Consider the following 22,900-nt stretch of genomic DNA (forward strand, 5'->3'; position numbering starts at 1 on the left):
GCTGTTTCTTTTGGTCTCATCCCCCCAAACTTTTAGCCAGAGTTGGGGTGACAGGCAGAATTTGGATCAGCTAGTCAAAGTTGCTAACAGATAAAAAAGGAACATGAGAGTATATGGACCCAGTTTGTAAACATAGAGGCGTTCTTAAGTGAAACTTGCTAGCCGATTTAAAATGATAAATCCATCTACAGTGCAGAAGTAGGCAGATCAAAGAAGTTAAAATTAGTTAAAAACCACAAAAAGAATTTCTTGACTTTAAATTCTTTACATTTTTCTTTAAAAAATTACAGTTTATAAACTTTGGCTGCAACTTGCAGCCAGGATTTAAGCACAGGATCACAGGCATTGGGGTTTTTTTCCTGGAAGGGGGAGAGGAAGTGGAACTAGAAAGTATCTAGAGTACGCAAAAATGAAAGTACACAAACTGTACATTTTTAAAATAAAATACCATTTTGTTCGTATCTATACAATTTTTACAATCAATAAATTGTTACATTTAATAAAAATCTGAGACCTTTCATCAAAACCACTGTTGTAAATATTTACATCTGAATGCGACGAATTTGTAAAAAGATGTCAAAATAAATGGAACAAAATCTTATTTACAATCATTTGTGTGCCTGATCAGCATCACCACACATTTCTGTACTAGGGCTTGAAAGAATCTAGAGGCTGTATGTAGGACTTTAGGGGATGCACTGCAGAAAAACTGTGGCGCAAATCAAGGGAATACATTTGTTACTTTCAAGAGAAGAGGGAAGCGTCGCTCACTCTGAGTTGTTTAAGGGAATCATAAGGGGATCGGGATGTCCGCTTCTGGCTTGGAGATGAAGCAATCTACCAAAGCTGGATGCCACACAACCTATAATCTGTATGGTATCCAGTTTTCCATAATTGCTCCCATTAAAAGGGGCTGTCTGCTTGCACCCAGCAGAAACAATACAAGATGTGATATGCACACTCCGTTAAAGCTTCTATATTTACATGCAACTCACTTGCATGTGATTGTGAGAACAGCACAATGGTTCATGTGTCCAGTCTGGCATCCCATTGGACCTACAAACTGCCAGGTGTTGCTTTTTTAAAGCTCCCTTAAGCAGTGCTGGTTAGAAGGTCACGCATAATGCAAAAGATCTTGATGAGATTACAAAATTGGACAGCAATGTTACTAAACTGGACAGCGGTATTAAGAAAATAAAGCTAAGAGATATATGAATCAAATGGCTTGCTAGTACATAACAGACCAATTTGTTCAGCACATTCTGCAAAGGAGAGAGAGAAGATCTCTGCACGTTGGCTCTTTAGTGAAGAACACGACCGCCTGAAAGGAGGAGATAAGATGTGATTGAATTTATGGGCTTTGGATCAGTTTGTACTCCAAGGATTCTACTGAGACATGACAATTTTTGGCTAAACGGAACTCCCTGCGATCGCTCAAGCTCCTCCAGCACTTATGACAGCAAAACTGCCACCGCAGACAATGTCAAGACAGACATTTAAAAAATGTCTTAACAGCACTAAGGTTCACATTAGCAACTATCTACCACAGTTCTGTCTACCAGAAAGTCCTTCTAAGAAGATTCAATATAGGTAAAGCCCACAGAAGTGGTTGATCTATTAGCTTATACCACAGAACACACTGAATGGTTTAGCAGTCTTAATTTTTTCCTTCGTCAGAAAAGTGGGAAATAGACACCAATTTACAGAATTTAAAACATACACCCTCCCAGCTCTGTAGATGTCTTGCTAACTTGATGGCGGAGGCAGAACTAAAATAAAAACCATGGAGAGGGTCACAATAGATATTGGCTCAGAAGAAATAACATGCAGAAGCCTTTTCTCATATTGAATGGCCTGTTTTCCTCCCTTCCCCATTCTCTGCCCTTAAACCACATCTAACCAGTTTACAGAATCCCCAACCTAAGCACAACCTTTTGCATAGAAATGAACCTCTATGACAAATATAAAATCGTATAAAGGTAACCCAGGAAAACTAGGATTCTAACTTGCCATGTTTGTCTTGGAAAGTCACTCTAAGTTTCCTCAGCTCCTCATTATTTGAGTGTTTAACCTCAATTCCTCTGATGCAAAATGATAACTGATTCTTCTCAATACTAGGAGTCCCACTAACTGTATAGCACAACCAACTAAAAACGGGGGGTGGAAGGTGGTTTAACAATGTAAGTTATAGAACAGTGAGGCAAGACCAACGCAGTGTCAAGGCACAACATCATAATTTTTATAAAGTAGCAGTTTTCTTTCCCTTCCATTTTCAAGACCAGAATATTTTTTTGAAAAACCAGTGTGTACTAATTATGAATAATTTTTAAAAAGTTAATGTTCATAGCTCATAGTTCCATAAAGTTTGTATCAGTCTGTATCAGACCATAAAGTTTGTATCAGACACTGCAGACCTTTTCAAGTGCTTCAAGACCTTTTCAAGTGCTTTAAAAAAAATACTTGACTAACCAATGCAACACAGAGCTCTCCATTTTCACTGGGACAAAACAGAAACTTGGCATGTGTATACAAGTAGCACAGCAAAGTGCCCCTTCTACCCCCTGGCATGGGGCCCCCAACAGAAAAGAGTTAACCTGCTATGTCCTCTTTCATTACAGAATTAAATTACTTGTAGCAGTTTCAGGAATTTGATGTGAATGCTGTCCTAGGCTCCTTCAGTAGAGTGTGTTATAAATTTAGCAAATAATAATTTGATTTGAATTTTTAACTTTTCTATCGACAACCAAGGTAGTCCTTCTGATTTCTGCACTACAAAAAAACCCCTCAAACACAATTAGTGCATGTCTAACAAACTTAAACAGGCTGAACAGTTAAGGATTTTTAAGGGGTCTTGCAGCTTTTTGGGGGGAGCAGAACACTAAGGAACAACTCCACATCCTTAGGACATGAGTTATGTGGAGTAAGGCATGTCAAATACACCACTTTTACTTATTAATCATGGCAAATGACAAGACTTTTATGCAGCAAGAGATAAAGCCTTCGAAGAAATAGTCAGATGTTCATTTCAGACATTATCCAAGTGATATTATCAGAAATTCTATGACATCTCTTAAGTAGTTAAATCGTACAACACAGAGAAGTCTCCAAACTGAACCAAGTAGCTGGAATGACATATAGAATGAAGAATCCAAATAACTGGTTACTTGACAATTGCTTTTGAAAAAATTATGCCAGGAATCCATGTGTTTTTGATGTCTGCACATACATACATATGTCTTATCATGCTAGTATGCCCTTTGAAAATAATTACTGTGTCCACCCTTTTCTTGAGACAATATATATGGAATCAAGCTCTTGATTACAACTATGGTAGCATACATTCTTTCACAGTGATGAATTCCCCAAGCACTTGGAGACCCAGAGAATGACCCTGCTAAGCCAATGAACTGAAATCACCATGAGGCTGGATGCTTCCCAACACGCTATGCACAAACTATGGCCAACTATGGTTCGCAGTTTTAAAAATAATCTGGATGCCCTGGGGTTCTAAGTTTACCTTCACACACTGGATTCTAAGAGGAAACGGCTTGTTTTGCCATTGCTGATTGACAGAAATGTATGTTATGTGGCAGCTACTATAGCTGGAGTTAGAAGAAAGCAACAAGCCATGGGTCCTACCCTGAAAAGGTGAGCCAAGAGGATAGCATTTTGAAGCACATAAGGACACTTGAACTCCAGGGCAAACTGAAGGCACATCCTTCAAAGCAGAAATATGCTATTATAAATCAATGGTAAGCTTGCACACCCTTCTTTTAGATGTACACAGAAAGTCAAAGTCCAAGATTCAAATTCCCTCGGTTTTCAGACATGTGTCACGCAGGTCCATGGAAGCAGTTCTGTCTTACCTTACCCTTTGTGAATCAGCCACTGCAATACTAGGAAGCTAACTTGGCCAAGTGAACCTTCTGGGGTACTCATTAGAAAGCTGAGCTTGTGGATATTCCCACAGTTCTGATTCTGACCAAGCCAGCCACTTCAGATTTCCCACTGGAGATTAAAAATTCCCATGAGGATCCCTGTTCTGAGACAGGAGGCCCTAAAAGCAACTGGTGCTGCTGAGGACATTGCTGAATCGCTATTCCGAGACAGACCCACGCTGTAACTTCAGCACATTTACTAAGCAATGACTATATACTAGACCCATTCTAAGATCCCTTTATATGCTACCTCTAAGGTTCTTCTTGGCTATCTAATTGCCTAAGATTTTTTTCCCTTAAGTCCCACAAAGAAGTTAGCAATCACCAAGGAATTGCCCAGGCCAATTTTTTTTACTGCCAGGGTCACAGCCTGGCAACCATCAGCTGAGGAAGACTCTTTGAAACAATATTGCTGTATGCTTTAAACTATCCAAAAGGGTGCAAAAAAGAAAAAAAGCATTTGTAACAATTACAAGAGAAAATGAGCCATTCACCTGTTACTTGCCACATTTCATCTATTAAGTTACTGACAAGTGCTTCTCCGCTGTAACTTTGCCTCATCAAGACCATCCCATTTTGCTAAGTGCTCAAAACTTCACACACTCCTCTTTCTGTTCCCAGCAAAGAGTTTCTGGACAGAAGGTGCTTTGTAAGTGCAAACCAATACAATTAAATAAGCACTTAATACTAATGTTGTATTTGCCTACAGTTTCACCCAACAATATTTGTCACACAATATGTTCCTATTACATGCTCTCAGGTTACAAAAGTTATCTGAGGGAAAAGGAAAGAAAAACATTACAATGGTAAAAATGGAGATAATTCCCCTTCTCAAAAAAGTGATAAGCAGGACATAAAAAGGATACCCTGAGAAACTCACAGCATACAAGCTGCGGGGGAGAAATCAACATGTATGAACTGAACTGAACATAAATGGTTTTTAAAAAAATTCTATAGATTGTTAGCAGAAACAATGCTAAAAATAAAAGCCTCAGGAGGAGAGCATTAAACTATGTGTTTCAGAAGAGAGGCAGTATTTCCCATTACACGATACGTTAATACAGTTCCTCAGAAGCTAGGCATAGCACTAAGCTTTAAATGCCCGTCAGAAATTATCACATGAAGTCAGCCCTATGAAATATGTCTATGATAAACTTCAACACAAATAGTAAAAGTGATCTAGTGTGCATTGACTCAAAACCTTTGTACCAATTTGAGATGTGTTTGAGACGCTCACGTGCCTACTTCCCGGGCAAAAAAGAAAAATCACTCTCCAAGAACTATAAATTCAGTTTCCCTGGACTTAATTTTGCACAAGGCTCATCTTGGCACAGGGGGTGATGATCTGGAACTCTGTTAAGACAGATCAAGGTGTTGGATTCTTACTCTTACTAGTAAGCATGGAGATAGGCAGCTGCTACTTTAGCAACACGGGTATGTAGAAATACAGAAGCACCTGCTATTGTATATATACTCCCCACAAACAGTGATGCTTCGAGTGGTCTTTTCAAGGATGGCAATCCCAAATGCATACATGGACACATGCATGTATATACACAAATATGCATACTACACACATAAAACAATTCACCATTCTAACTCCTGGCCACTGCATTTCATACAGCCGAACTGCAATCATGACCCAGAATATGGCTTATGTTGTGAGCGGGCCGGTTTGATGGTTGCTTGGAAGACTCAGAAGCAGATGTGTTCGCTATAGAGAGCAGAGGCGAGATTGCAGAACCATCTGGAGGAAGAGCTGTAGCAATCTCCGGGAATAAAGAAGTCAAATTAAAATTGGACAAGTGAGAGGAATTGGCCATGTGCATTGGGGGCATGTCTGTCAAGAGGGGGAAACTTGGCTGGGCAAAGCTCACTGGCCTGGGAGGAGACAAGATGGAGCCAAAGCGATTGTTTAAACCTCCACCGCTTGGCTTCTCTGTGCTTGGATTTGGAAACATCTGGTTCGAAAAATAAGGGATTGAAATGTCATTGGAAAGGGTGGGATGGGCAGGAGAATATGGCGGATAAAAAGATGGCAACGTATTCTGAGGATCTACTGGAATCAGGGCTGGTGTTCGAGTAGTACTAGACTGAGTCACCGGTGGGATGAACGGTGCGTTGGCATTTATGGGGGGATTCATTCCACCCTCTGGAATAAAAGGGAATCCAAAATTTTGAGACAGACTGTGCTGATCAGGAGCTGCGCTATCATTAGTCATTTGTGGTCCTTCAGGCATGAATCGCACAATGCTGCCTCTTTTCTCTAGAGCAGGTTGTTGCCTTCCAAGGATCATACTACCACTGGCAGCCAAAGGAAGGTGGGGAAGACTAGGATCAAAGACATTTCCGTGTCTTTGATTTCCAGAACGATTTCTTTCAGGCTGGCGAATTTTAGAACCACTGTTATCCTGGAGGGGATGTCTTGATCGCTGAGTAACTGAAGAATTTGGTTGACGAACTGATGGTGGGACTTGCTCGGCGTTCCGAGAGACGGGCGGGTGGGTGAGAGGAGGTCGGACGACTCCATGCACATTGCTAGAAACTGGAGCATTCATGTGACCCTTGGTTCCATGACTCTCTGTCATTCTCATGGGGTTGGATTTCTGAACAGAAATATTGGGGCTGGTATTGCGACCCTGAATATCTCCAGAGGAACTTGAAAATGGAATATTTAATGTATTGTTCCTATTATTAATAGCACCAAGAGACATATCACAACTTTCCCTGTTCTGACCATCACCTTCTCTTCGAATGTGAATACTGTCTCTTGCTGGGGGGCAATTATATTCAACAATAGAAGAAGTGGCACACTGTGGATTTCTCTGGTGCTCTGCAATTGGTCTTTGGCCTCCACCGACTTGCTCTCCAAGATGAGGGACAAGTAAACTCTGCATAAAACTTTGGTGGCATGTATTTTCATTGTCTCTTGGGGGAGGAAGAACATTTCCTGCTGAAATGGCCTGAACTGGCTGATAGGGCAACCTCTTCTGTCTGTCTAGGGGTGGTCCAGCATTCTGAGCTATTCGAAAAGCCTGTGCCTGCATCCCTCTGAGGGATGACATTGAGGTCCCTAGTTCACTGTTCCTTGAGGACTGCACATCAAACTGCTGGTTCGCGCCATTTGCCTTGAATGTCTGGCACTCAGAAAGTCTTTGAACATCTGCTCCAACCGTGTGGTCTACTGACATGCGTCCTTGCATGTTATGGATGACCAATCCTTTATTCCTAGACACATCAAGGTAATTTCTCATTTCAAGATTATCTGAAGCCCTCAAGCTCTGAATGGATATTCCTAGTCTCTGCTCTGAATTAGAGGGCGTCTTTCCAATAAGTGCCTCTGCGGAGTAGCTGCTAACCCTGTTTCTTTCTTGTCTGTGGGGGACACAGGTCATGTCGGATGACCTGGTGACAATACTAGGCTGGGACACCATTTGCTGCTCCAAAGCCCTGGAGGTCATAAGTCTTTGCATCTGGCCATGTCCTGGCACGTGGTCAGAAGAAACTCCAGAGCCTGTCTGTCTGTTGCCCACATCTGGTGCTTGCTGGTGCAGAATGTCCTGATTCAGACGGCTCTGAGGATGGCTGTGGTGAGTTCTGTTTGCAGTGGGGTTCTCGCATGTCTTCTCAGGCTGAGAAGAGGTATAGTGCTGCTGCATTTGCTGCTGCATCTGTGGGTGGTGGGGGTGGGCTTGGCTGCTCTTTGACCGCGACTGGTCGCTTCCGTGATGCTTCTGCTGCAGAGCAAGTGGGGTGGGCTGGGCTGCTTGGATGAGAGACCTTTTCTTCTGCATTTGCGCCTCCTGGTGCATCACTCTTTGCTGGTGGGCGCTGAGGGCTTGGGAATGGATGGGGCTTTCTGCATGAGGAATGTGGTGCTGGAGCTGATACAACTGATGTCTGTCTCTTAACTGTCCAGCCTGTTGTTGTTGTTGCTGCTGCTGCTGCTTTATATACGGATTGCTATGAAGGTGGGTCATTCCTTGAGTGGGAGCATGTTGAATAGATTGCAGGTGCTGTCCTGTCTGATCCGGGACAGAAGGCTGAGAATTACACTGGATTTCAGCTTGCCTCAGAGCAGGGGGCACAAAATTGCTGCTTGGGAACAGCCGGCTAAGACTATCTGTGTGCCCTTGACTGCTCCCTGATACTGCCATATTGGAGGAGTTGGAGGAGATCTGGTTGACAAGGATTCGACTTTGATCTGAAATATCATCAGCTGTTTGGTTCAGCAAAGCCATCCCTTCAAGCTGCATAGGTGCCGTCTGGCAGTGTTTCTGTCTCTTCGGCGTGGAAAGCAGGTGATCGTCTGGAACAGAACGTTTGACAGAGTCTTTGCGGCTTTCCTGGCTTTGCTGCTTTACGTGTGGCTCATGCATCTGAGAAGTCGGCATGGTGCCGGTCCGAACAGCAGACAGTTGTTCTGAAGCATAATCTGTCATTAGCACTGGAGAATGTCCTGGAGACTGAGTCATATATGGATTAGTGGGCATGGATGGAGTCATAGTCACAGGAACAGCTGATTGGTCTGAAGTTGGGGGTAAACCTGAGCAGCTCACAACAGGGTGGATGATGCAGCTTTGATGGATGAGATTATTGACACTTAAGCTTGATGTGCTTGAAGACTGGGAGGCTGGAATTTGCAAGGTTACACTGGACACTTCCACTCCAACGGAACAGCTTTGTTTCTCGACTGACCGATCAACGTTTATTTTCACTGCATTCTGGGTGCTGAAATTTCCTGGCACTGTTTCTATCTGGTCTGCCTCTTTAATGGTGTGAGACTTAAGAGACTGGTCTCTTCTTAGAGATGCCACTTCACCATCCTTGGAAACAGCAGCTCCCGACACGGCTGCTTTTGCATGGGCCTCTTGGTCAAAAATGGCTTTTGCTGCCAAAGCTACAATATCCGTTTGCTCTGAAAACGTACAGCTGTTGCATGTATTCACTGAAGTGTTGTTGGGAACATTTTCCCTGCACGTGTCTGGCAACATGGATGCAACTGAGAATCCACAACTGCTGCCTGAGCTAGTTGACATGGGAGAGTCTGCTTGTCTGTTAGCCGTGACTGTTTCTTGTTCAGAGGTACAGGAATGAGACTGTGCAAGGTTTTCCTCTTCAGTGTTCACCAGCAAGAGCCCCTCCTGCTTCTCTGCCAAGTCATTCGAGTCTATAATTGATTTAGTGTTTTGGGTGCGAAAATTAGGGTGCTCAACTTGGACCGAGAAGTTTTTTTCTACAGCTTCTCCCACTTTACTGAAATCAGAGAAAATCTTGGTCAGGCCTTGCTCTTCTAGCAAATCACTGGCCTGCATGACTATGGAACAATTTTGTTCCATTGTGCAGATTTCAGACACCTCTGTTCTGGGAACACCCTCTGCACTCGCCCCACTGTTTGCCACAGATGTCCCAGAAATATGAGAAGCTGTCACCTGAGAGTCAGAAGATGTTAAAGGGCTGGTGGGGATGCATTTGGATGATTCTGTTAACTTAGAATTTGTTGCTGAATTAGTTTGAGGAGGCAGAGATGCACACTCTCTGGAGACGGGAGCAACCACTTCAAACTGTTCTGAGGAGGCCGATTCGAGTGGCAACGATCTCGGCACTATAGCTGCATTCAGGTCAGAGGCCAGGGTACTTTCCATGTCTTGTTCAGCTCTCAGTCTCTCCTTGGGATGGGAATTGGAAGCATCATTTTGGGCAACATCGTTAGGTGCTACCCTATTTGCTTGTGATATGGCTAAGCTTTGCAACACCACATTATCAGGCATGTTTTCAAGCAAGATGTCACTTCCTGAATGCTCAGGGGTAGCCTCCACATCCCCACTATCTAGTTTCTTCAAATCTTTGCAAGAATTCACTCGACATGCAAGATTGCTGCTGGCCACCAAGCATTTTTTAGTACTTTTATTAGACCATTTTGAAGCCAGACCAAATGAGGTTTTGGGGGGAGAAGCACCCACTGAGCACGAAACACTGGTTAACATTACATTCTCCGCAGCAGAAGAGGATGCTGCTGTAGTTGCCAACAGAACATGGGTACTTGGTGTGGTTTGGCTGCTGACCGTTGATGGATTTGTAGGCTGACTGGTAGACACCTGCAGACAATTCTGTCCAGCCATCTGCGATATGCTTTGATTGAGGCTAGCTAAAGCACCAAATGTATTGAGGGCTACGTTTGTATTGGGATCTTCACTGGTGGTAGGCTGAATAACTTGCATAGGGGTTTGATCCGAACCTCCAGAACAGGACTTCACAGGCTTCAATGCAAACAGCTGCCCATTTAAAGAAATAGTCTGCGGAAGATGTTGGTTCGCCATTGCAACTGAAAACGTTTGTGTCGAGCCAGAAGATGGCGCAGAAGATGGCCTTGGCAAAATATGGACAAGATGCTTCCCACCAAACATATGAGGGCCAGAGGCATTTTGCATAGGGTTACTAGCACTTGCTGAGGGAGCGGCTCCATTTATAGGCATTCTGATAGGAGGAGGAGGAGGAGGAGGAGCAGAGAAAAGGGAGAGAGGATTTGGGTTAGCAGTCTGTATAATTACAATCTGCTGGCTAACAGTTTGGTTGGGAACTTCAGTTCTCAACACTGGTGGACCTGCACTGGCATTTGAAGGCTGTAAAATGACTACATTTTGTTTAGCAGGTGGTGCAGTGACAGATGGACCTACTGGCTGGGGCACCTGAATCAGCTGCATGGGTGGATTCAATGGAAGGAGGCCGTTTGCAGGTTGTGCGAGAACCTGCGTCTTAGTGACTAGCGGCTGCATAGGTAAGGCTGGGTAAGATGGCAAAGTAACCATGATTTGCTCAGCTGTTTGTTCACCAGCAGGTAGAGGATTGTTTAAACTGGGAGCAGTTGCCAAAATCCTGTTAGGAGTGGGTGCTGTAATGCTAGCATTGTTAACTGGCTGGTTTAAGAGGGCTGCGTTTATGCTGGACAGAGTACGGTTTAGAGGCTGAACAGTATTCCCTGCTAGTTGCAAAGTAGTCCAAGTAGTCTGGGTGTTTCCAGCAGAAGTCATTCGCGTCAGGCTACCCATGGTTTTGGAATTTGAAGTGCTAGCAGCTGAAGAACTGGGAAAAGGCCACTTATCTACAGAAGCAGCAGGCAAAGTGTTAATTTCTGTTACAGCCTTCTGGATTTCTACAGCAGATGTTGCTGGTCCTACGCTGCTTTTGAAGATGTTTCCTGCAGACAGCTTTCCATCAATGGAGAGCATTACAGATGGAGTACAAGTGGTATCAGTTGCAGAAACCACACAGCTTTCTAGGGATCCATTTCTTGGATCCTCTTTAGGGGGCATGTCTGCCAGATGAGCCAGAGATCTGTCTACACTAGCACTGACAGGAAGGCTGTTGCTAGGCAAACCCGCTTTCTCAATTAACTTGAAAGTCTCTGGTTTATTTTTAGATTTGGAGATGTCATCTTCATCTTGTGGAGAACTCTGCATTTCAGGCTGTAGCCTCACTAGCTGCAAGGGATTCAGGGAGCTGTCAGCACTAGAACTAGTAGGTAGGCCTTGCTCATTCTCAGAGGTAGAGTGCTCAATAATTTTCTTGGCTGGATTTGATGGGCCTGATACCAGTGGAGAAACTGAAGTCTGAAGCCCTGATTTGGTTTCCGTGGAATAGATACTAGAAATGGTCACAGGAGTGACTAGGTTGCAAGTCCTCTGGACAGGAACAACATTAGCAGTCTGCTTCTGTAAATTATGACTGATATTAAAGGTTATTCCTTGGACTGATGCGCCCTGGTTGCTTCCACCAAGCTGACTGCCATTGGAATATACAATGATGTTCTTTTGCAGCTGGTCGCTGGGGATAACAACAGACACTTTTGCATTTTTCAGGTTCCCTTTCTTCTTTTGCTCCTGATCATTGGGGATAACAACAGAAACTTTTGCGTGCTTGAGGTTCCGTTTCCAGTGGACAGTGGGGTCATCATAAAGGCAAATGTCGTTGGCTTTCAATAATGCAATGTAGCGCCCATTTTCTTTCTGAAGTTCATCCAACTGCTTCCGGAGCTTTTTTATTTCTTCAGCTGCAGAGAAATAAAAAATTAATAAATCCGAATGACCAAAGGTTCTGCAAAAGTCTAGTACGGCTGATTTGTTTTAGGAGCAAGTGAAAATAGCATTAAAGAAGGCCATTTCATCACCTCAACATAGGTTTCTGCTGTAATATGCAGAGCTTTTTTTCCTTTAAAAATGTTTAGAGGTACTCTCATTTTGACTCAAGAAAACCACCATTTTATGGTTCAAATCAGGAACAATAAAGACAAATAAATGGACAAAAGTACAAAGATTCACAAAATGTTTAGGGGTATGTGTACCCCTGCATCCCTGAAGAAAAAAGCACTGGTAATATGTACTCAAACTCAGATTACATCCTTAGAGACTTAGAATTAAAAGGAGAGAACACAAGTTGCATGCAACACATCCCAGGCATCTCTAGCTACAATATTTATAGGTAACAGGAAAGAAAACCCACTGCAAATTGGAGCCAGTCATTACTGGGCAGAGGGGTCAACTGTCCTGAATTGGTAGAGAGCAATATGTTAACTGTATTTCACAAACTCATCATCTGAAGAAAACTACAGCCTTATAAATACTCTCAGCAAGGAAATATTTCTATTGCTTTCATTCTATTATTTCTTTATTGTTCCAGTTCACACTGCTTTTTTCCAAAACGGATAATTAGTCATATGAAAATTAGAGGATCATAGAATGAACAGGCGTCATCTAATGTAAATCCCAATAAACAACTACTACTGGGACTTGGATTTCATCCATGTTGCAGAATATTCAGAAATACCCTATTCGTTCTGTTTAGTTTGGATGAAGAAAACAGCTCCAATTATAGCTGAGAGGCAACTTCACTTAGAAAAACTATCAAATTACAGTTCTTCTATAACTTAATTTACAAGTGTGGCAACATTTTTTAGAATTAACTTTACTGTTGCTTTTTTCAATCATGTTCAACTTCTTCATATAAAATTTATATTGTGAAAGAGAATTAGGACACCGGCACACCAAGATTATGTTGTTAGCAAGGTATAAAATTAGCAAATCTGCTTTTTAATAAAAGATTGGGACTACAAATATTAAGCAAACAGCATTCAATCTGCAGGATAGCGAATCTATCATTTGATAACAGTTCCGGAGGAAAGGTGGAGTAGCAGTTAGACAAAGAATGCTTAGTTTGAAATGTATGTACAATAAAAACAGAGGTATTCTAGCAAGAGTATTCTAGCCAGTCCATTCACCTTGCTCATTGTTTCCTCCATTCAGCAGGAGCTCGTCGTTTTGCCTTTTCATTTCTGTTATATATTGATATGCCTGGTCAAGGATCATGTTCTTACTCTGCAAGGGAACATGTGGATGATTAGGAAAAACATTCAGAGACTCAGTCTGAAATACAAACAGGCCTACTTCTTATTTATTTATTTATTTATTTATTTATTTTTATTATTATTATTAAATTTGTATACCACAGCAGTTCGGGCACTAGCAACTTCAGTATTGGATTACTGCAATGCAGGGTTGCTGAACAGAAGTGAGACCCTGTCAGTACCTAACACCTCTGTTCAATGGTTGGCAATATGTTTATGGGCCAAGCTTTAGGTGTTACTATTAGTATATGAAGACATTAACAATTTGAAACCAGTTTACTTGCTGGAGCATGTCTCCTGCATATGCCCACTTGACTGGAACTGGCACTGCAGGTGCCACATAATACTCATTACACACTTGTAAGAAATTGATATTTTTGTGTGGCAGCACCCAGTTTGGAAATCCCTGCCTACTGACATCGCCCAAGCACCTTCGCTGTACTCTTTTCGGTGACTGCTTCAATCATTTTTGTTTAGCAAGCCTATCCACACATGTAGATTTTGACGTCTTTTCATCTCTTTACTGATCATTCTAATAATCTTTAAATGTTTAAATTGTTTTAACTGTTTTCATCGATAATTTAAATATTTCATACTTAGAGGTTTTATTACAGCCAAGCGGTATATAAATTCTGTTAAATAAATAAATATTCAGCCACCACGAAGAGCAGACTAACTTGTTTCAGCGCTGGGGAGCATGGAATTAGTTCACCAATTCGGTTTATTCCAGCATTGATTTTCTTCTTTCGATGCCTCTCCACTAGCAAAAACAGAACACATAAGGTGTATAACAATACATTGATAGCATATCCAGAAACAATAAGACTTCTCTTTTGATTGCAAAGGCATATATTTGCATGCTTGGTGGAATGAACGCTCCACTCTGACAACAACTTCACTGAAGCTCTTACCTGCATTGTGAGTCTCACGGTTTTTCTTTCTGTTAAAAAAAAGGTAACATGTAAATGGCTAAATTACAATATTTGCTATCTAGGAAGTTTTATTTAATCAATCTATTTTCTTTAATCTGCCAGCAAATAAACAAAAGGGAGAAAAGAAATAACCACATTTGCTGTAAGGATCCCCAAGATATATATCTGGCTTGCATTTTTTCTGTAAATATAAATTATATATATGCCACATTTTGGGACACAGCCTAGCCAAGGCAGTTTGCAATATCATAAAAAGAAAAATAAATATAAAACAACCTAACAAAAGCAGCACATTAACAAAGGCCATTTGAAACAGTTACAAAGATTAATAAAACAGGGCTACATTTTGTAGATACCTCTGTAGAAAAAGCCTTTAGGAAAAGGCAGAAAGAAAAAGGTGAGTCTGTAGAGCCCATTTAAAAATCCACAGCATAGAGGCCATGCTAATCTCTATGATGAAAAAAGTTTCAGAATCTGGGAGCCACCCCAGAAAAGGTCCTACTACTTTGGCTTGCCAATTGCCTGCCAAAGGCATAGTACTACTTAATGATGTGTGTACTGTGTTATAAAAGGAACAGCCATCCTTTACTTCAAAGCAACTCTTGCCCTGTTGGTGCTGTATTTTTCATACTGATGGAAATTATCATAATTTTATGTATTCTTACTATCCTAAGCATGTTTTTGCACTAAGTTTCCTTATTTTGTAGGTTTGACTGCACACTTGCATGCCAATCATGGGACTAGAAACTTGACCAAAGAGAACAAATTAAGTTATAACCACTTCTCATCATGTGCAGGCTATGCAGAGCTGGGTAAAGACAACAAAATACCTTCTCTACCTTACTGAGACACACCTTTATACAGAAGTCCAACCGTTCTTAAACCAAGGCACACTTTCCCTAATGAGGCCTCCCGCCGCTGGTGCCCTTCCACTGTTCGGCTTCCGTTCTTAGACCGAGGTAAAGTTTGCAAACCGGAACACTACTTCCAGTTTTGCAGAGTTCGTAAACAGGACTATTCTTAAACTGAGGTACCACTGTACTTATTGATGACCAAGAAACTCAGCAATAAGAACAGTGGCACAGCTGAGCTTCCATTTCTCTGCAGATGCATTAGTGAACATGAGAAGTAACATAACCTATCTGGAGAGGTCTTATATAAGAAACTTGGCAGATGCAAGGATATAAAATGTGGGTTAAAACTCAACAGAGCTTGCTTCCAAATAGATAGGCGAAGAATTGCATTGTAATTCTATTTGTGAACAGGACACTTACCGGTGTTGTTTCTTAAGAGGAGCCTTCTCTGTCATCTCTGGCATAGTTTGAGAGATGAGGATCTAGAAGAACAGAACCAAAAGTAACGAGTCTAGAAGCACCGATCATTATTGTTCCATCTGAAAACCCTGACTCTCAAGTATTTTTTCCTACACAGTTAAACTTCCACTGGCTTCTTTTAGATCAGCATAACCTAATAAATTGCACCACAAAGGACATTAGCTAGCCTGCTAGGCCTCATTTGTAGCCTAAAAGAAGATGCAACCATGCAAAGCTTCTCTACAGGTGACTAGGTAGATTATTTATACTCACCACTGGTGAGTGGCTGTTTACAAGACTGCAATAGTACTCCAGCTTCTACTGTGTTGATGTTTCTCAAACCATACTTCACAATCCTAAGTGAGACAGATAGAATTTATTGGAATTCTAAGGACCTCTGCTTACATTTAAAGGTTACAGTCATTGGAATAATTAAATACATTCTTTTAAATGAAACTTGAGTAATAGGAGGGGGAGAGAAACCAAGCTCTGTTTAGTTTACTGTAGTTAAATAGATTTTTTTACCCCACCTTTCAGCATATCTGCCCTCCCAAGACACATTACAATATAATGATACAATGATCTGGTTTGTGTACCACTAATAACTATTAGTATGGCTTAAATTTGGTTCAACATCCTCCCTCTTTGTAAAGTGGAACTCCACAAATATTTATGAATTTTCAAACTCAACTTTTCTTGGGTTTGAGCTGGCTACTGAGACTCATGTGCTGGAAACCTCACGTTTGGATTACTGTAATGTGCTCTGTGTGAGGCTGCCTTACAACTAGTCCAGAGACTGCAGTTGGTACAGAATGCCACAGCCCAGGTGGTTAATTGTGCTTCTTACTGGGCATGTACTGGGCAGCACTAAAGGTTCTGCTATGGTTCTATAGGTCAATGAACCAGTTTTAACATCTTGTTACCTACATATACAGCCCTAAACAACACTGGACATGGTTACCTGAAAAATCAGTTTCCACTGCTCAGTAAGACCATTAAGATCAACAAACAGAACCTGATTAGTTTTATCATTCATGCCCTAATGATGTGGTGTCAGGCTTTTTCACTCATGGCACCAGTGTTGTGGAATGTACTGGCATCCCATTGCCTTTTGAAGACACACCTGGCATACCCTTGATCTCTTCACCTAAGTCTCCTGCTTTAATTCTTGCGCTGTTTTAATGGGGCTGTTTCAATGAATATTTTAATCACTGGAGTTTGCATTTTAACATCCCAATTGGATTGTTTTCCAGTGGACTTCAATTATGGCATACCATTATGTATTTTTACAGTGTTGTTTTTTGTTTTGTAAACTACTTAGAAACCAACTGGGCATTAAGTGGTATATTCATTATTAATAATAATTTCAGAGATTAAGGCACAGGGCCAAGCTAAACATGGCCAGACAGCCACATTTGTTGTTCATGTGCCAGCTCCATTCATGTATAAGGCCTGGAAGGGTGATCATGGCTTTTACATCAAGAGAGATACTATACTGGCCCGAATATAAGCTGCACCTTTAAATGTAAATGGGGAAAAAGAAAAAAACAATAATACCGGGGCTGCTTCCGGGGGGGGGGGTGTCCCCACACCACTTTGCCAGCGGCCTTCCCCTCCCCCCCACTTGGGAGCGGCGGAGAGGCAGCGCTTTGCTGGCGGTGTAAGGTAATGAATGTAAGCTGCACTTTAACTTTTCATGGTCAGAATTTGAGGGGAAAGTGCGGCTTATGTTCAGGCCAATATGGTACCTGGTTCTCTTTCTCTTTTACTTGCACCTGTTACTTCAAATCAGACCCCCCCCACCCTAGTATCCTACTAGTAAGGTAAAAAGGTAAAGGCCCCCTGGACGGTTAAGTCCAGTCAAAGGCGACTATGGGGTTGTGTTGCTCACCTTGCTTTCAGGCCAAGGGAGCCGGCGTTTGTCCATAGACAGTTTCCTACTAATAGCATCTAGTAAGTTAGCATCATATAAATCATGCTTGGGGATAAGGAAACTTTATTTCCCTCTGTCTTTGTACCTATTGTGAGTTTAGTAGAAGCCAATGGCAAGCAGTGTTAGAGCAGAACAAGCAACTCTGTGGACAAAGCATCATAATAAACAAAGACATTGATTCCAGGGACAGTGGGACTCAGCATTGCTGGTGGAATTTACAGGCTCTCACAAGTATACACTCTAGATCTTTTGAGTATTTTCCTTATGATATGTCGTTTGAGGAGAATATAAACTATCCTCACTTCTTATTAAATGCAGTTCATACAACACTCCAACTGCAATGAATTTTCTGTAATGTATGCATTGCTTTGTGGATTTTCTTAGCAATTGGAAATGACTCTTGTAGAAAATGAATTTCAGTGAGCTGGCAGACATCAAAAACTGCAAGTGATTTACAGAATAAGAATAGTTAACCAGTGTAGTTACTTTCTCTTAACAAGAGTGAGTTTGCAAGAGAAATTTACTTTGAGGAGTTAATTAATTTGGCAATGAAAAAGAACACAAAACACAAAAAATAAACTGATCTATATATATTTGTACACATGTTGGTCCATTAGAATAAAAAATAAAAGCACTGACAGGATACTATATTCATAAGAACCAACCAAAAAGTTAAAATAGGCAAAACCATTTATAGGACTCATATTCAGGCTAGGTGTTTGGGGCTATGGTTGAAAAGCCCCAATTACAGTAGGCCATGGTATAATTTTGGAAATGCAATAAATATAATTTCAGAATTAAAAGACAAACTTTTATTTAATGCCTCATGCAACTGTATGTATTGGATGGGATTATGGGATGCGTGTGGGAGGGGGCTGGTGTTATAAATTTGTAGTGGAACCAGAAAAACAATGCTTGGGCATGCTACCAGTCAATCTTAATCCTAACCATGTTGACTTGAAAGTGGTATTTACTGATTTACTTTTGAAGAGGAGGCTGCAATCCTATACAATCACCAGGGAACAAATCCCTCTAAACTCAACCGACACAAGTGGGACTGAATTGTTAGGACTGTAGTCTGTGTTTCTTAACATGGTTGTCAGAATGTAAAGTTAAGTATATAGAAGAAAATTTAAAAGTACAGGCGACTCCCAATTTATGTCGAGGTTATGTTCCATGGACAGTGGCTAAAGCCAAAATAGTATATAGTCAAAACACACTGAATTCAATGGCGAGTGAGAGTACCAAAACTTCCCCCAATGCTTGCCCCCTTTTTCATGTTTTTTACATTTTTTTGCCAAGCATTTAAACACAAAATATAATTGCATTATCACAAAAAGCTGTACAGAGTATGTCTGCCTATGATGAGTAGGAGTGTGTGTGTGTGTGTGTGTGTGTGTGTGTGTGTAAATAAAACATGAAGGGGTTAATAAAAAAATGGGCACAAAACAAGAGAATAAATTTACCATTAATACATTTAGCTTGAATAATGAAAGTGTATGTCCTAACTATAAAACAACAATAATAACAGAACAGTGTCTCAGGACAGCCATGTGGGCAAGGAAACTCACTAGTCATACAAATTAGGAGGATGTGATTTTTATATGGCATCTTAATCTGGCATCTCATAACTTCCAAAACGTTTCCATATCTCAATTCAATAATCTTCACAAAAGCCCTGTACAAAAACTTAGCATTATTATTTTCTTCATATTGCCAGTCCCAGACTGAGATTATATTATATTATTATTATTAATATGCACTACTATTGCCAGGCTTTTTTTTCTGTGGCACCCAGCCATGTTATCAAATGGGTATTTTGGTAACTAGACTCCTTGCTCCCTTTCCTACAAGCAAAATCCAGATTATAATGCATTATATAGTCCGCTGCAAAGTGCTTAGCATACTGCAATCTATCTATCTGTCTATCTATCTATCTATCTATCTATCTTGTATGGATAACAGCTACACAGGGAGAGTCCCACTGCAACCAATCACCTAGTCCTGAGGCTGGTTTCCGACAGCAGCCCCCAAGATGCCTCCTTCCTGCAAAACTTACAAACAAGGCACAGAGCTACAAGTCTTCCCTTGCGCATCCCCAGCATCGTATCTGCTCCAGGAGGTACATTGCCTCTGCACATGGAGGCCACCCTGTTCAGACCTCCCCGCTCCAGACACGAAGTGCACGGCCTGCAGCACTTCGGGGTCAGCCTTGGAAGCCTAGTCCCCTCAACACCCCCCCACCCTGCCTGGCAAAGAAAGCCGCAACCGGGAGCACTGGACATTTGGGGCAACCTGAGGGTGGGAGGGCTCCAGGGCCCCACCATCCCAAAACCCAATATTGGGAGCTGGGGGAAAGCCACAACAGGGAGCACTGGACATTTGGGGCAGCCCAGGGAAGGGAGGCCACCCCACCACCACAAAACCTATTATTATTATTGAATTTATACACCGCCTTATACCCGGAGGTCTCAGGGGGATTCACAGAACAAAACCCAAATATAAAACCACAAAATAGATCATCGAAATAAAAGCAACAACCCAATAACCCGTCTCCGGTAGTTGGTTGTCTCATAGCTGAACTCTTGTAGAAATATAATGTGTGAATCTGTGAAAGAAGAAGGTACTCGCTTCTCACCCCACCAGATGATCATTCCAGTGCTTTTTTTCTAAAAAAAAATGTTTAGGGGTACAGTACAGTGGTACCTTAAGCACCACCTTAGCTGCTGCCGCCTTGCCGCCAGAGCACAATTTCTGGTCTCATCCTGAAGCAAAGTTCTTAACCTGAAGCACTATTTCTGGGTTAGCAGAGTCTGTAACCTGAAGCGTATGTAACCTGAAGCGTATGTAACCCAAGGTACCACTGCACTCTCCTTTTCCTACTCATATTGAAATACAGTGGTTACAGACGCTTCAGGTTACAGACTCCGCTAACCCAGAAATAGTACCTCGGGTTCAGAATTTTGCTTCAGGATGAGAACAGAAATTGCTTGGCGGCGGCAGCGGGAGGCCCCATTAGCTAAAGTGGTGCTTCAGGTTAAGAACAGTTTCAGGTTAAGAACGGACCTCCAGTACGAATTAAGTCCTTAACCCGAGGTGCCACTGTACTGCCCCTCCATGGGGCCAAACTTAGAGGCCCAAAACGTTGAGGGCTCTGCGTCCCCCCCAAAAAACCCCTGGCTACTTCCCCCCATGTATTGCAGCAGCCCCTCCTGGGAGCCGGGGGTGGGAAGGGGGGCGCCCCCCCCGCCTGACGCCCCCCAGCAGCTCCGAGGGGCGGGGGCGGGGTCGCGGGAGGGCCCCCCCCCCACATACACCCGTTTTGAGGCGGCCCCGGCGGGCCCCTGGCAACCGGCCGGGCGACCTGTCACTTGGCCGTGAGGCGGGGAAGGCGCGGGCCGGGCCGGGCCGGGTGCGTGAGGGGAGCGGGGCCGGCCTCCCCCTCACGACGCCGCCGCCGCCGCCCGCGACCTGAGGGACTCACCGCCGGAGCGCCGGGCTTGGGGCTGAGCGGCTGCGGCCCCACCGCGGGGACCATCCTGCTCGCCGTCCGCCTCTTCCTCCCCTCCGCCTCCCCTCACGCCGACTCCTCGGCACCGTCTCCTCAGGTGCCGCCCCTCCGCTGCCACCACAGCCAATGGAGAGCCGGCTCGGCCGCCCGACAGCCAATCGGCGACCGCGAGAGGTGGGAAGGGCAGGTCGAGCCCGGGAGGAAAGGCTGAGGCCCAGCCCACTTCCAGCCTTATATGGCGCGGACGGAGGCCCGCACGGGCTTTGGGCAGAACGCGAAAGTTAGATTGACGTGAGGCGCGGGGGGCGGGGAGAGAGGGAACAGGAACTGCGGGAGAGGCCAATGAGCGGCTGGCAGGGCGGGGCGGAGGAGCCTTGCTCCAGAAGCCGAAGTGTGCCGGATAGAAGCGCAGCAGGAAACATATGCGCGGTAATAGGATGCTTTCGTAGTGTGTATGGAAGGGAGAGCTGGACCACAAAGAAGGCTGATGGCCGAAGAATGGATGCTTTTGAATTCTGGTGCTGGAGGAGACTCTTGAGAGTCCCATGGACTGCAAGAAGATCAAACCTCTCCATTCTGAAGGGAATCAGCCCTGAGTGCTCACTGGAAGGACAGATCCTGAAGCTGAGACTCCAAGACTTTGGCCACCTCATGAGAAGAGAAGACTCCCTGAAAAAGACCCTGATGTTGGGAAAGATGGAGGGCACAAGGAGAAGGGGACGACAGAGAATGAGATGGTTGGATGGTGTTCTCGAAGCTACAAACATGAGGGAGGCAGTGGAAGACAGGAGTGCCTGGTGTGCTCTGGTCCAGGGGGTCACGAAGAGGCGGACACGACTAAACGACTAAACAACAACAAAGGATGCTTTCGAAGTGGCGCATGTGAACACCCCCCCCCCCCGTGTGGCCTGTTTTCTTTCCAGATTCCCTCCGAATTATGCCAGCCCTTATGGAGAACTTACTGATGCCCATGGTTAGGCATTGGGAAAGATTCCATCAAGGGTGTATCTGAAAAATGGTACACATCCCTTGGGAAGACAGGCAAACTGGAAGAAGCAAAGATCCCCAGTGTCAAAGCAATGATTCTTCAACATCAACTTCGTTGGACTGGTCATGTTGTGCGGATGCCTATCATCTTCCAAAGCAACTCCTCTATTCCGAACTTAAAAATGGAAAGCGGAATGCCAAAGTGGTCAAGAAGAGAATTAAAGACTCTCTCAAGGCAAATCTAAAAATAAATGTATTAACACTGACAACTGGGAAACACTGGCCTGCAAGCGCCCCAATTGGAGAACAGCTTTTAGCAAAGGTGTCATGGACTTCGAAGATGCTCAAACTTTGAAGATGCCCATCACGTGTAACAAACTACAACTCCCAATATTCCTTTGGGGGTAATGTTATTTAAATGTTTAGACTGGAGTCTTTCAAGCTTCTCTTGCCTATCCCCACATAAGTGACAGTTAGAGCATGAACTTAGAGCATGACAGAGATAAATGGTTTAGATATGCCAAATTAAAAGCAGCTGGTCACGAAACCACACCAGAAGAGATGCAACCCTGGAGTTAATCCAAATTATGCCCAGAGCCTGGTGCACATACTTCAGAACTCACTGGGAATGAGGACTGATTTGCTCTTGCATTTGACATATGTATGTGTGTGAAATCGCCAAAAAAAGTATCACATTTGCCATCAGAAGATAAATTTGAAGCATGAGGGCACTGGTTAAGGAAATACGCTAAAAACAGAGAGTCAAATTGCTTTGATGTTATTTTAAAACCATAATAGCTCAGGAAGAAAGATACCATCAAGTGTGAAAGAAGTGAAGGAAGCTTCCATTTTAAAAAATGAAGCTTTTCTCAGGTGAGAATAAAAA

At 43.0% G+C, this 22,900-nt stretch overlaps 1 protein-coding gene across 1 annotated transcript; it reads right to left on the minus strand.

The window, feature by feature from the left end:
- Window positions 1-245: 245 nt before the first annotated feature.
- USF3 (upstream transcription factor family member 3) lies at window positions 246-21,106 on the minus strand. Its single transcript, XM_082206014.1, has 7 exons — window positions 21,001-21,106; window positions 15,857-15,939; window positions 15,545-15,606; window positions 14,250-14,278; window positions 14,016-14,098; window positions 13,213-13,309; window positions 246-11,988 (listed from the first exon to the last, which is right to left on the minus strand). Exons 3-7 carry the CDS (start codon window positions 15,586-15,588, stop codon window positions 5,555-5,557), a joined length of 6,687 nt encoding a protein of 2,228 aa, XP_082062140.1. The 5' UTR covers window positions 15,589-15,606; window positions 15,857-15,939; window positions 21,001-21,106; the 3' UTR covers window positions 246-5,554.
- Window positions 21,107-22,900: the final 1,794 nt, after the last annotated feature.

The sequence above is a fragment of the Podarcis vaucheri genome (assembly GCF_965113315.1).
Source record: "Podarcis vaucheri genome assembly, chromosome: 17".
In the NCBI taxonomy this organism is placed as follows: Eukaryota; Metazoa; Chordata; class Lepidosauria; order Squamata; family Lacertidae; genus Podarcis; species Podarcis vaucheri.

Bases quoted from the DNA above. Each gene is read 5' to 3' on its own strand.
- USF3 (XM_082206014.1), bottom strand. From the start codon at position 15,588: ATGCCAGAGATGACAGAGAAGGCTCCTCTTAAGAAACAACACCG. The intron at 14,099-14,249 runs GTAAGAGCTTCA...TGTTTTTGCTAG, and splicing joins CCGTGAGACTCACAATGCAG to TGGAGAGGCATCGAAAGAAG. The intron at 11,989-13,212 runs GTGAATGGACTG...ATTTCTCTGCAG, and splicing joins TGGAGGAAACAATGAGCAAG to CTGAAGAAATAAAAAAGCTC.